Source organism: Onychostoma macrolepis, chromosome 18 (genome assembly GCF_012432095.1).
Source record: "Onychostoma macrolepis isolate SWU-2019 chromosome 18, ASM1243209v1, whole genome shotgun sequence".
Taxonomy (NCBI): domain Eukaryota; kingdom Metazoa; phylum Chordata; class Actinopteri; order Cypriniformes; family Cyprinidae; genus Onychostoma; species Onychostoma macrolepis.
The window spans coordinates 10,690,411-10,702,679 of NC_081172.1; the positions used below are offsets into that span (position 1 = coordinate 10,690,411).

The 12,269-nt window shown below is 36.5% G+C and overlaps 2 protein-coding genes across 2 annotated transcripts in view; one reads left to right on the forward strand and one right to left on the reverse strand.

Moving 5' to 3' along the window:
* Positions 1-2,505, reverse strand: part of zfpm1 (zinc finger protein, FOG family member 1) — a 79,481-nt gene extending 76,976 nt beyond the window's left edge. The window contains exon 1 of the mRNA XM_058750752.1: positions 2,036-2,505. Within this exon, the coding sequence (XP_058606735.1) occupies positions 2,036-2,075 (40 nt within the window). The 5' untranslated portion in view covers positions 2,076-2,505. The remainder of the gene's footprint in view (positions 1-2,035) is intronic.
* Positions 2,506-5,233: 2,728 nt separating this feature from the next.
* ces3 (carboxylesterase 3) lies at positions 5,234-11,877 on the forward strand. Its single transcript, XM_058751565.1, has 13 exons — positions 5,234-5,396; positions 5,578-5,773; positions 7,936-8,074; positions 8,217-8,350; positions 9,058-9,211; positions 9,523-9,627; positions 9,919-10,020; positions 10,149-10,289; positions 10,408-10,488; positions 10,809-10,950; positions 11,041-11,187; positions 11,353-11,425; positions 11,499-11,877. The coding sequence occupies exons 1-13, from the start codon at positions 5,327-5,329 to the stop codon at positions 11,662-11,664; spliced, it is 1,650 nt and encodes a 549-aa protein (XP_058607548.1). The 5' UTR covers positions 5,234-5,326; the 3' UTR covers positions 11,665-11,877.
* The last annotated feature ends 392 nt before the right edge of the window (positions 11,878-12,269 follow it).

A 12,269-nucleotide genomic window follows, 5' to 3' on the forward strand; every position in this document is an offset into this window, starting at 1 on the left:
ACTTCAAAAGCCACCAGATATGAAATCTTCACAGGGTTCAACGTTTCAGGAAAGATAAGGAATGTTTATACTGAATTGTTCAAAACATCAGCTATGACTGGCCTAAAGTAGTAACGCTGGTTCTGCTGTTTGCAGCTGCCTCTAGGTAAGAAAATGAGTTCTGCAGAAACCAACCAGAGATAGCTTTATATCAGATAAGACATCTCAATTAAGAGAACGCCTTCATGGGTCAGCAGGTCATTGGCATTACTGGCCAACGTGCTCGTATAACTCTCCAGTCACTTAAACAAACCTTGATACCGTCCGTTTACACTCAGTGGTATATGCTAATGCTGCCTTATCAGACCATTTTTCTTTCCTATTCAAGAGTCGCTTTCTGCCTTTGAATCGCATTAATATTTATTTTTTTTGAGCAGCCCTTTCAAACTCAACCTCCAAGATATTGCTACTGTGCTTATCGCCTGAAAGCATCTCTTCTGGATGAAGAACTGAAACAGCGCCTGGCACCAGAGCAAAACGACTTTTCAGCACTGTTGGTTCCTTTCACAGAAAGAGAGGGAGAGGCAGGGGTCAATGAATTTGATTTTTACTTTAGGAATTTATCGACCACAAAATGTTAAGGGTTACTTCAATCAAAAATGAATTTATTTCACCTTCACGATGTTCCAAACCTGTATGACTTTCTTTCATCACTGGAAGTCAAAAGAATCTCCTGCTTGCTTTTTGCCAATCACAATTAATGATGAACGAAGATGTCAAGTCTCGAAACGGATGGCATGATCATCTCAATAGTATAATAAAAGTGGCTGATAAGACTAGCGCACTATATTCCAAGTCACATGATTGTTTTTCACTAACAGTGTTATTCACTAATAATCTTTCACTCCAGTGAGCTGTTAACAGCTGCCACAAGTTCAGCTGAACTCAAGAACCAAGTCAGTTTTAGTCATGAACGAATAATTCTGATTGGTTTTGTGAATTGTATCAAATGAATGAAACATTGCTACTTTTCAGGAAAGCGACAAGATATAGTTTCTCCTCTTGCTTGATATAGCGCTAGTCACTTTTATGATTATATTGCATCATTTTCAAGGCTGTATGTCTTAGGTCACCACTCATTGTCATTAAATGGAAAACAGCAATCAAGATATTCTTCAAAATGTCTCATTTTGTGTGTAAGACACACAAGTTTGCAGCATGCAAACAATGACAAAACATAATATCTTGAATGCAATCGTAAAAATGTACGACCAGCTAATGGTGACTGAACATTATAGGGTTAAAATGGATAGATGAAAAAAAGATCCAATTGTAATCCACTATCATGTGGAGAGATCAGCTGGGCGCGCTATCTGACGTCTCATCTCTGGAAAGAGAACTGAAAAGCCGGAGGAAAATGCAACAGCAGCCTCCGTGCAGCCACAGACAGAAAACAAATAAAAGATCCAATTTTAATCCTTATCTCGCCTGGGATCGGATCGCTGTTTATCTGAACTCATATCGTCTTTTTCAGAGAACAGTGACGTTTCCACAACAGTATTAAACAGGAAGCCAGGGTTACACTTCGGTAGGAGCAGACGAAAGCACTTTTACGAATTAAAAAGTAAAATAAAACGCGTTTATTACACACAATTATCCTCGTTGGATTTGAAAAATGAAGCGCGAGTTTGTTCAGCTGCGTTGACATGTGCCGCGCGCTTTTACAAAATGAGCTGCGAGTCCTAAAAGCCGTTGGTTACTATGGCAGTTGTAAATAAATGTAACGTTAGCCATTTCTAATTTTCGAGTGTCTTAAATCCATTTAAACACCAGGATTGTTTGAACACACCGCTCACACATCTAGAGCGTGCCATTTGTCTCGAGTTAATAGAAAGATCTTGTCAGTTTCCACGAAATTGTTTAAACGCATGACAACGCTGTGCTCCAAAAAAAAAAAACAACGCTATCCAGTCATGTGAATAATATCACACACTTTTTACAACGAGTCACCATTCACAACAGCAGCACCGGTACTAGTGAAACTTTAAACGCTTACGTTTGATCTGCCGGGGTTTGCTCTGCTTTCTTCGGGACATGTTTATTCCGTCGTTCCTGCTCAGCTTGCGGCAAAAGCGATCAGTCCACCGGGGTCACTAGCAGTAATAGCAGCACTGGATCACAGCTCTCTGCCCCTCCGAAGACACCCGCATGACCTGTACTTTGATATTCAGAGCCGAAAGAGCTACCTGTGGCCGAGTGAGGCTTAGTTACTTTTCGACGTCTTCCCAGAGGAGCGATCTATCCTCTCCGTTAGCCACAATAAACTCTTCCGATGTAGCCTTGACAGCGCGTGTGCTGCTGGAGAAAACTACACCTTTAGCTTTTAATGATTTGTTTATGTCTACTCCGGTGAAGCACAGAGAGAGCTCAGTTCTCGGGCTCGATCGACACATGAAACAGTGGCGCTGATATGTTATGACACGCCTCCGTCACGCCCCTTGCGTATGATGCCATGCCGCACGCCGCTCCCAGCAAGCTCTTGATGCCCCTAACATCACACTTCCATCAGTGCAAGGCATGCAATGTGTGCCTCGTTTGCATGCAGAACAATTTTCTTTAGGATGAGCGAGCATATACGGAAAAGCTTGATGGGCAATTCAAAAAATAATGTGGTTATTTACCACTACTCGTTTTAAAATCAGTATTATAATTTTTTATTGCATAAATAATGTATAAACGATTATATATACATAATAATTATACTTTATTATAATATATTATTTTTATTTTTATTATTATTATAAATAATAATTATTATAAAATACATTCTAATCAAATTAAATAATATTATTGAATCATTTATTGAATGAATATAGATAGATAGATAGATAGATAGATAGATAGATAGATAGATAGATAGATAGATAGATAGATTAGATTATTATAAAACAGGACCTTTTAATAATTTAAAATATATAATAATAATAATGATATTATCAAAAATAATTGTAATAAAAATAAATAATTTAAAATATTTAAGAATTATAGCATTTATAAATAATAAAAACAACACAATTCTATGTAATATTAATAATATATTTTATTGATATGAATTATTATTAGTATTAGTAATGAACTGTCATTGTTGTACTTTTATGTAAAAAATCATTTATATAATAAATATTTTGTGGCAAAAATCTATTTTTTACTTAGGTTTTATTATTCTTCCTTTTTATATAATTTGTATAGCCTACATTTTATATAATTCTGCATTCTTCATTATTTTTGATTATATTTGTATTGTTCTACTCTCTTTTGCTGCCTTAACAATGCAGAGCCCCTCACACAGGAATCCATAAATATTATTCTATTCTATTTGTGTACATTAAATGGGGTCATGACCAATATCGCCAAATAAATGTTGTGTGGTGATTAGTGAAATACAAAACTCTTACATTTATAGCTCTCAATTATAGTATAATTACCAAAAAAAAAAGTGAGAATGCTATTACTGTTTCCTTAGTACAGATGTTGGCACTGTGGCCTCCTCAAAAACTCACTGCTTCCATCTAGTGACCAATGAAAAAGCTTAGTTTATGCCTCACAGCATGGTTGTAATGAGCTGACTTTTAGTAGACACATTCCTCTCAGGCCACAACATTTGAATATGAGTCAAATACTGTACATCAACCTTGTCATATGTTAACAACCTGGAACCTGTGAGGCAACCACAAATAATAGCAAAGAAAAAAATAATAAAATGTGTTGTGTCATGATTTATTAAGATTTTTTAAAAGGTTCAGAGCTAATTTGGGTGGACTATTAAGTACTATTTACAAGATCAATAGTTTGACCTTGTTAATCTTGATGTTGGAGGAACATTGTTCATCACATCTTTTATGATTAAACATGATGAATTCAACATTTAATCTGAAAAATTATTATGCATAATGACAATTAATGATGACACAATACAATAAACTAAATCAAAATGAACTACAAGTCTATGTTTTGAACACCCTATTTAAAATGAATTTATTTCAAACCTGTTTACAATGTGGAGAACACTCTGCCTTAATAGAAGTTAATCCGGTAAAAAAAAAAAAAAGGTTAGTAATAAAATTGTCTTTTGGATGCTGGGCATAGTCCAAACCATCCTTACCCTAAATTATATTTATTAATATATATATATATATATATATATATATATATATATATATATATATATATTACCACATAAAACAATTTAAAGAATAAAAAGACATGTAGAAATAAAGGCAATTTAAAAAAAAAAATAGAATAAATCATTTGACCAAATAAGCACTGTACATAGATTTGAAGAAACAAGTCTTGACTTGAATTGATTTGGTCTGAGTTTTTAATTCTAAATCCTATAAAATAATAATAAAAAAAACACAAGTTATAAATTAATATTGTAATGATTTATAGGGTACTTTACATGTAAAAAATAATAATTAGGCCTAATCTAAACTAAAGTTAAATGGAATTTATGTTGGAAATTATGATGAATTTCAAAGACAAAAGCAGCAGCCACATTTTACCTTCTTTGTTATTTTGCAACCACTTCTCGGTACCTCCCCTATTTCTAGACCAATGACTCTCGAGCTTGAACTTGCAATCTTTGCGTGAGCAACCCAGATCTTGGGTTGAGGGTTGATAACCGTTATGCCACCACAGATAGTCAAACAAGTGCTTATTAAAAAAACTACCACGAAATTGACTTCTAAGTGAGTGTCATTGGATACAGCTTTTAACTTCTCAGCTTTGTAACCTTCAAGCTTTCCTGGTAGCTTTGTTCAATAAAACCGACATAAGACATGAATTATTAACCTACCTGTAAAGAATCTGAGCCTCTGTGACAGTCTTTTACCATCTGCAGTAGCACACACTTTATCACTGGGTACAGCATGAGCTGCTTTGACAGAAGAATTTACTGTGGTGGCAAATTAAATTATCCATATGGGGGAATGGCTGAGAATTTTTCTTTGATATTTTGATTTATTTGATATGTTTGGTTCACTTCACCAATCTTCTTAATCTAGCAAGCATGTCAGTTCAAACCACAGAGATACAGAGATCAAATTCTAAACTAATCATGATTATTAATGCACAGAATGGATTTTTCTGGCTCTTTTTTCTGTACAGTTCGTACAGGGATTCCACTTTGTACTCATGAAGTTAGTATTTGTTTTTTGAGGGGTTAAAGTATAGGATCAGGTTAAAGGGCCAGTGTTTTGTAATTGAGCCTGTGTGAGTGATTGATTTTGTGAGCTCTTCATTACACGAGAGGCTTTAGTCTGTATAAGTCTTTAACGAAAGAACAGCTATGATAAAAGAAGTTTTGCTCTGCCTGTGCTTGACCCTAGCACCTGTTTGGACAGCCCCTGTACAGACAGGCAAGTATTATATTGCTTTTTAAATCATATTGAACATTATACAGTGAAATAATATTTTATTTAATTATCTATTTTATACATTTTTGAAGGAGTATTGTTATTTGACAGGAATATAAAATAATTAATAATATGTATTAAAGAATTGCTGTTAGATGTCAGATTCCTGTTTGTTTTTGTACAGACTCTGGGCCGGTGGTTGTTCTGAAGCATGGCAGTGTCCGTGGAGAATATATGAAAGTTAAAGGCTCAGAAAAGGTGGTGGAGCAGTTTTTGGGTATTCCTTTTGCCCAGCCACCTGTTGGCCCTCTCCGCCTGGCTGCACCTGGTCCTGTACAGGGATGGGAGGGCATAAGAAATGCCACTCAGCACCCATCCATGTGAGTATATGGCTATATTCATAAAAGTAACTGTAATTTATGCAACATATCTGTACTAAATTCCTTATTTACCACTATATTACTATATACAGATGCTGGTCATATAATTAGAATATCATCAAAAAGTTGATTTATTTCACTAATTCCATTCAAAAAGTGAAACTTGTATATTATATTCATTCATTACACACAGACTGATATATTTCAAATGTTTATTTCTTTTAATTTTGATGATTAGAGCTTACAGCTCATGAAAGTCAAAAATCAGTATCTCAAAATATTAGAATATTACTTAAGACCAATACAAGGAAAGGATTTTTAGAAATCTTGGCCAACTGAAAAGTATGAAAATGAAAAGTATGAGCATGTACAGCACTCAATACTTAGTTGGGGCTCCTTTTGCCTGAATTACTGCAGCAATGCGGCGTGGCATGGAGTCGATCAGTCTCTGGCACTGCTCAGGTGTTATGAGAGCCCAGGTTGCTCTGATAGTGGCCTTCAGCTCATCTGCATTGTTGGGTCTGGTGTCTCTCATCTTCCTCTTGACAATACCCCATACATTCTCTATGGGGTTCAGGTCAGGCGAGTTTTCTGGCCAATCAAGCACAGTAACACTATGGTCATTGAACCAGCTTTTGGTACCTTTGGCAGTGTGGGCAGGTGCCCAGTCCTGCTGGAAAATGAAATCAGCATCTCCATAAAGCTTGTCAACAGAAGGAAGCATGAAGTGCTCTAAAATTTCCTGGTAGATGGCTGCGTTGACTGTGGACTTCAGAAAACACAGTGGACCAACACCAGCAGATGACATGGCAGCCCAAATCATCACTGACTGTGGAAACTTCACACTGGACTTCAAGCAACATGGATTCTGTGCCTCTCCACTCTTCCTTCAGACTCTGGGACCTTGATTTCCAAATGAAATGTAAAATTTACTTTCATCTGAAAAGAGGACTTTGGACCACTGAGCAGCAGTCCAGTTCTTTTTCTCCACAGCCCAGGTAAGATGCTTCTGACGTTGTCTCTGGTTCAGAAGTGGCTTGGTAGCCCTTTTCCTGAACACGTCTGAGTGTCTTGATGCACTGGCTCCAGCTTCAGTTCACTCCTTGTGAAGCTCTCCTAAGTGTTTGAATCGGCTTTGCTTGACTGTATTCTCAAGCTTGCAGTCATCCCTGTTGCTTGTGCACCTTTTCCTACCCAAATTCTTCCTTCCAGTCAACTTTGCATTTAATATGCTTTGATACAGCACTCTGTAAACAGCCACACCTTTCAGTAATGACCTTCTGTGACTTACCCTCTTTGTGGAGGGTGTCAGTGTTCGTCTTCTGGATCATTGCCAAGTCAGCAGTCTTCTCCATTATTGTGGTTTCAAAGAACAAGAGATACCCAGAATTTATACTGTAGGGATGGTCATTTATTCAAACTCAAATGTAAATATTCTAATATTCTGAGATACTGATTTTTGACTTTCATGAGCTGTAAGCTCTAATCATCAAAATTAAAAGAAATAAACATTTGAAATATATCAGTCTGTGTGAATGAATGAATGAATGAATATAATATACAAGTTTCACTTTTTGAATGGAATTAGTGAAATAAATCAACTTTTTGATGATATTCTAATTATATGACCAGCACCTGTATTTACTCCACCTATACAGTATATATACACAGTAAAAACTAGACCTGTGAAATTTATGGTAAAAACAATTCAATTCCATTTTTGGATATATAGGACTGAAATGAACTGTACTTTTCATGAACTGATGCAATGTTAATATTACATCTAAAGAAATAAAATCTGTTTTGTAACTGTATAATTTACTAATAACCACCATAATAATACAGGTCGTAAAAGAGACAAAATGAGCCTTTCCACAAGCTGAGGTATACTAATATACAGTAAGAGGTGCATACAGTGTCATGCACACAAATACATGTCTATTTATGTTTTTTACATGACTGTTCATTTTCACTTCCAAAATATGTACATTTAACAGTATTTTACTTTTTTTATTTACTGTAATGTCCCGCTATAGATCTATAACAGTATTTCGCTGTATATGATTAAGGAATTTGCCATACTAACCATATCAGTTTTACAGTCTTTTACCATTAAAATTACAAACATTTTTTACAATGTACCTTCTCTTGCTGTATTCTAGATGCCTTCAAAACCCAGATATTCTGCCTATAGTAGCAAAATCAATGGCGTTGGATTTCACACCAACAGGAGTCTCAGAAGACTGTTTGTATCTGAATGTTTACGCTCCGTCTCAAAGATCAGAATCAGATAAACTTCCAGTGAGTACTAAACAACGGCTTCTCGCATCTAAACTAGAGGACAGCACTTTGACTTACAAATTCACCGTAGAAATAATTATATTATGCTTTATTGATGATTTCCCCAACCCCTCTGACAAAAGAAATTTATGCAAACCAACAGGTAATGGTCTGGATTCACGGAGGAGGTCTGGTCATGGGCGGCGCTTGCACGTTTGATGGATCCCCGTTAGCAGCCTATGAGAACATAGTTGTGGTTGTCATTCAGTACCGACTTGGAATGTTAGGATACTTCAGGTATTCATTTATGGTGGAGAAAGTGGGCACCACTCACGCAGTCTGTCCCCTGAGAATGACATCAGATTTCTTGTATCATATCACCCTGCAGCCCAAGACTGGTTGCCCACTGAAGCTAAGTGGGGTTGAGCCTGGTCAGTACCTGGATGGGAGACCTCCTGGGAAAGCTAGGTTGCTGCTGGAAGAGGTGTTAGTGAGACCAGCAGGGGGTGCTCACCCTATGGTCTATGTGGGTCCTAATGCCCCAGTATAGTGACGGGGACACTATACTGGCAAAAAAAGCACTGTCTTTTGGATGAGACGTTAAACCGAGGTCCTGACTCTCTGTGGTCATTAAAAATCCCATGGCACTTCTCGTAAAGAGTAGGGGTGTAACCCCGGTGTCCTGGCCAGATTCCCTCCACTGGCCCTTATCAATCATGGCCTCCTAATAATCCCCATGAACTTGATTGGCTCTATGACACTCTCTCCTCTCCACCTGTAGCTGGTGTGTGGTGAGCGCACTGGCGCTGTTGTCCTGTGGCTGCCGTCGCATCATCCTAGTGGATGCTGCACACTGGTGGTGGTTGAGGAGAGACCCCCCACATGATTGTAAAGCGCTTTGGGTGTACAGCAATACACAATAAAGCGCTATATAAATGCATCATTCATTCATTCATATTAAAGCTGCTTCTGCAATGGTTTATAACACATGCTTCTGGTTTTAGCACAGGAGATAAGAACGCTCAAGGTAACTGGGGTTTCCTAGACCAGATTGCTGCGTTACAGTGGGTCCAGCAAAACATTGAGGGTTTTGGAGGAGACCCCCAGTCTGTCACTATAGCTGGGGAGTCTGCAGGAGGAATCAGTGCCTCTTTTCTGGTCAGTAAATGTTTTTAAAAACAGCATTATCTTCATTATCTTTCTGTATTGTTGCATATTAATTTTTTATGTGCCTGATATGATTAACAACGAGTAATCTAATGATTTCTGATGAGTCTTTAAAAAACAAGATAAGTTCCAAGTAAGTTCCTTGCGGTCTCATTGGGCTTCCCCTGGAAATATGATAATAAGTGAATAGCTGAAAGACAAGTTGTTAAAACAACATAAGATCTTATCCATTAATAGATTCTCTGTACAATTCAGCGCAAGGATCAAGTGTGTTCTAAAGATGTATACTTATGTTCTTTTAGACATTGTCACCCATGACCAAGGGTCTGTTTCAGCGGGCCATCTTTCAGAGTGGGGTAGCAACTGTGATAGGCTACGCCGTCAAAGACCCTTTGATGCTTGCCACGGTATTTATCCAAAATACAACAATAAATGTGTACTGCTCAATAGTTCCTTATAGGGAATCTGTATAATTATGTCAGATGCCAAGAATTTTACACATAAACCAAAAAATACAAAAGCACATAATACATAAACCCTTAACTGTCTAATTTAACATCCTCCCAAAAAGTTAAAGCTTTACAAAAAAAAGCGCTTCAGCTCAGCCTAATTTGAAAATGCATATTGACAATACCTAATGTAAGATAATCATTGTCAGTGTTTAGAAAACGCTGATTGTCTGTGATCTGTTTGACCAGGTGGTAGCAAATGTTACTGAATGTGACTTCAGCTCTAATGAAGTGCTGACCAAATGCATAAAAGAACTGACTGAGGAACAAATCATCGATGCAGCTAAAAAGGTAGGAGCAGAGAAGTTGAAAGGAGATGCTTTTCAGTAGTTCATGAAAAAAAATGCAATACTGGTGATATTCTCTATATATCTTGAAAAGAAAATGAAACAATTTCTTAGACCAAATGACTTCCTTAGAAACACATTTTCCCTGGAGCAACAATTGATGGGGAATTCCTTAAAGCTCAACCAGAGGAGTTACTAAAGAGCAAAGACTTTCATAAAGTTCCAATTCTTGTCGGAGTAACAAACCATGAATTTGGATGGATGCTCACTCAGGCAAGTATCGGACATTTTTGTATGGAATGGTAAAATGAAACAAAAGATCTATTAAACTTTATGACTATTTTTAAGTAGTAATGCATGTGCTGATTTTTTTATTTTTTTTTTATTTCAGGCCTTAGTCTCAGAAGACTGGGTAAAAGGAATGGACGCAAAATTAGTGAAACAATCGATGGACATTTTTAACAAAGATGGAGTAAAACTCAACTTTTCTTCTTTCTTTCCAGATCATTTGCAGTGATTTAGAAACTAAAACAGATAAACTCCAAATAAATTTACTTGAATTAACGCAGTCTGACTAATTTGTTAGTATTTGTCTCCCTCTAGTGAATAAAGTACAAAACAGCATTGCGGAGACTCGGTAGAATAGACCTGCTGTATATATTAATTTTTTTGTATTATTTTTTATTGCATATGAACATACAGTATATAACAACAAGAGAAATACAACTTTGCATATAAATGCCATCAGTACTAGACCTGCTGTATATGTAATCCTTCATTCTGTCATCGTAGAAGTCAGGAGTCAATGAAATCATAGCAGAAGAATACCTAAAAAATGCTAAAACTCCAGAGGACGTTCGCGACGCATTTACTGAGATGCTGGGAGATCTTTTTATGGTGATTCCTTCCATTAAGGTTGCATCTTACCACAGAGGTTGGTTATGATTTCATTGGCAATATTTCACCATCAGTGATGTTTTATTGTTGGTTTGCTTTATTATTTTCCCTTATCCTAACTTCACAGATGCTGGAGTGCCTGTGTATATGTATGAGTTCCAGCAGCGGCCAAGTATATTTAAAGATCTCAGACCCAGCTTTGTGAAAGCTGACCATGGTGATGATCTTGGATTTGTGTTTGGGGCATGCTTTTGGGATGGCCATATCAAAGTGGGTATGCAGATCTAAGAACTTGCTTGTCCTGGCAAATTATTATGGTACAGGACATTTATACTGGACAATTTACTATGACAGGGGTTTGAAACTGCAAATGGTTAAAATGAAAATGAAAATGTTAATGATGAAGTGGTTATGGATATCAACTCTTTATCATCTACAGGGACGCTCACTGAGGAGGAAAACCAACTATGCAGAACCGTCATGGGATACTGGGCGAACTTTATTCGCACTGGGTAAGTACATCAGTTACTGGACAGAGCATTAGTTAATGATGCTCCTCCTTAAATCATTATTTCATTTCCACAGATCACCAAATGGTCCCAATCTGGTACAATGGCCTGTGTACGACAAGACTAATAAATACATGAACCTGGGATTGCAGCAAACTGAGGGACAGGGTCTGAAGATGGACAAGCTACTCTTTTTCACTGAAGAATTGCCTAAAAAGCTTGCAGCACTCCACAAAGCCTAATTAGTTATTTCTCTAACAAACATTGATGCATTTAGCAGACACTTTAAAGCAACTTACAGTGTGTTCAGGCTATGCATTTTTGTTTTCTTTTTCATGTTCCCTGGGAATTGAACCCATGGCCTTTTGCGCTGCTATAAGGCAATGCTCTACCACTGAGCCACAGGAACTTACTCAATGGTTCTCCTATAGCCTAAATAAAATCTAATTTGCACATATGTGTGTAAATAGTTATTTTTTGTCTCCATGCAGTGAAATTGTTCCCAGGAAACCTTTTGCAACTTGATTTGCAACAAGATTTCTGCACACTTTTCTATTTTTCTCAAATCCAGCCAAAATCTGATCTTTATTTTTATAGCGAAATATAGTATCAAAAGTAATTTGAGATTGCTTTATTAGAAAGTAAAATTTATATTACTATTTACATATCAAATAGTAAGTATTACCAATAAATAATCCATAATTTTGTTGTAAATAAATAATAAATCTTGTGATTTTGTATTTCAGTACAGACTGAGTTTCAGATTTTTTTATAATATACTTATATACTATATTATTTACTATTTATTCATTTTTTATGTAATGTAAATATCTATAATACATACATG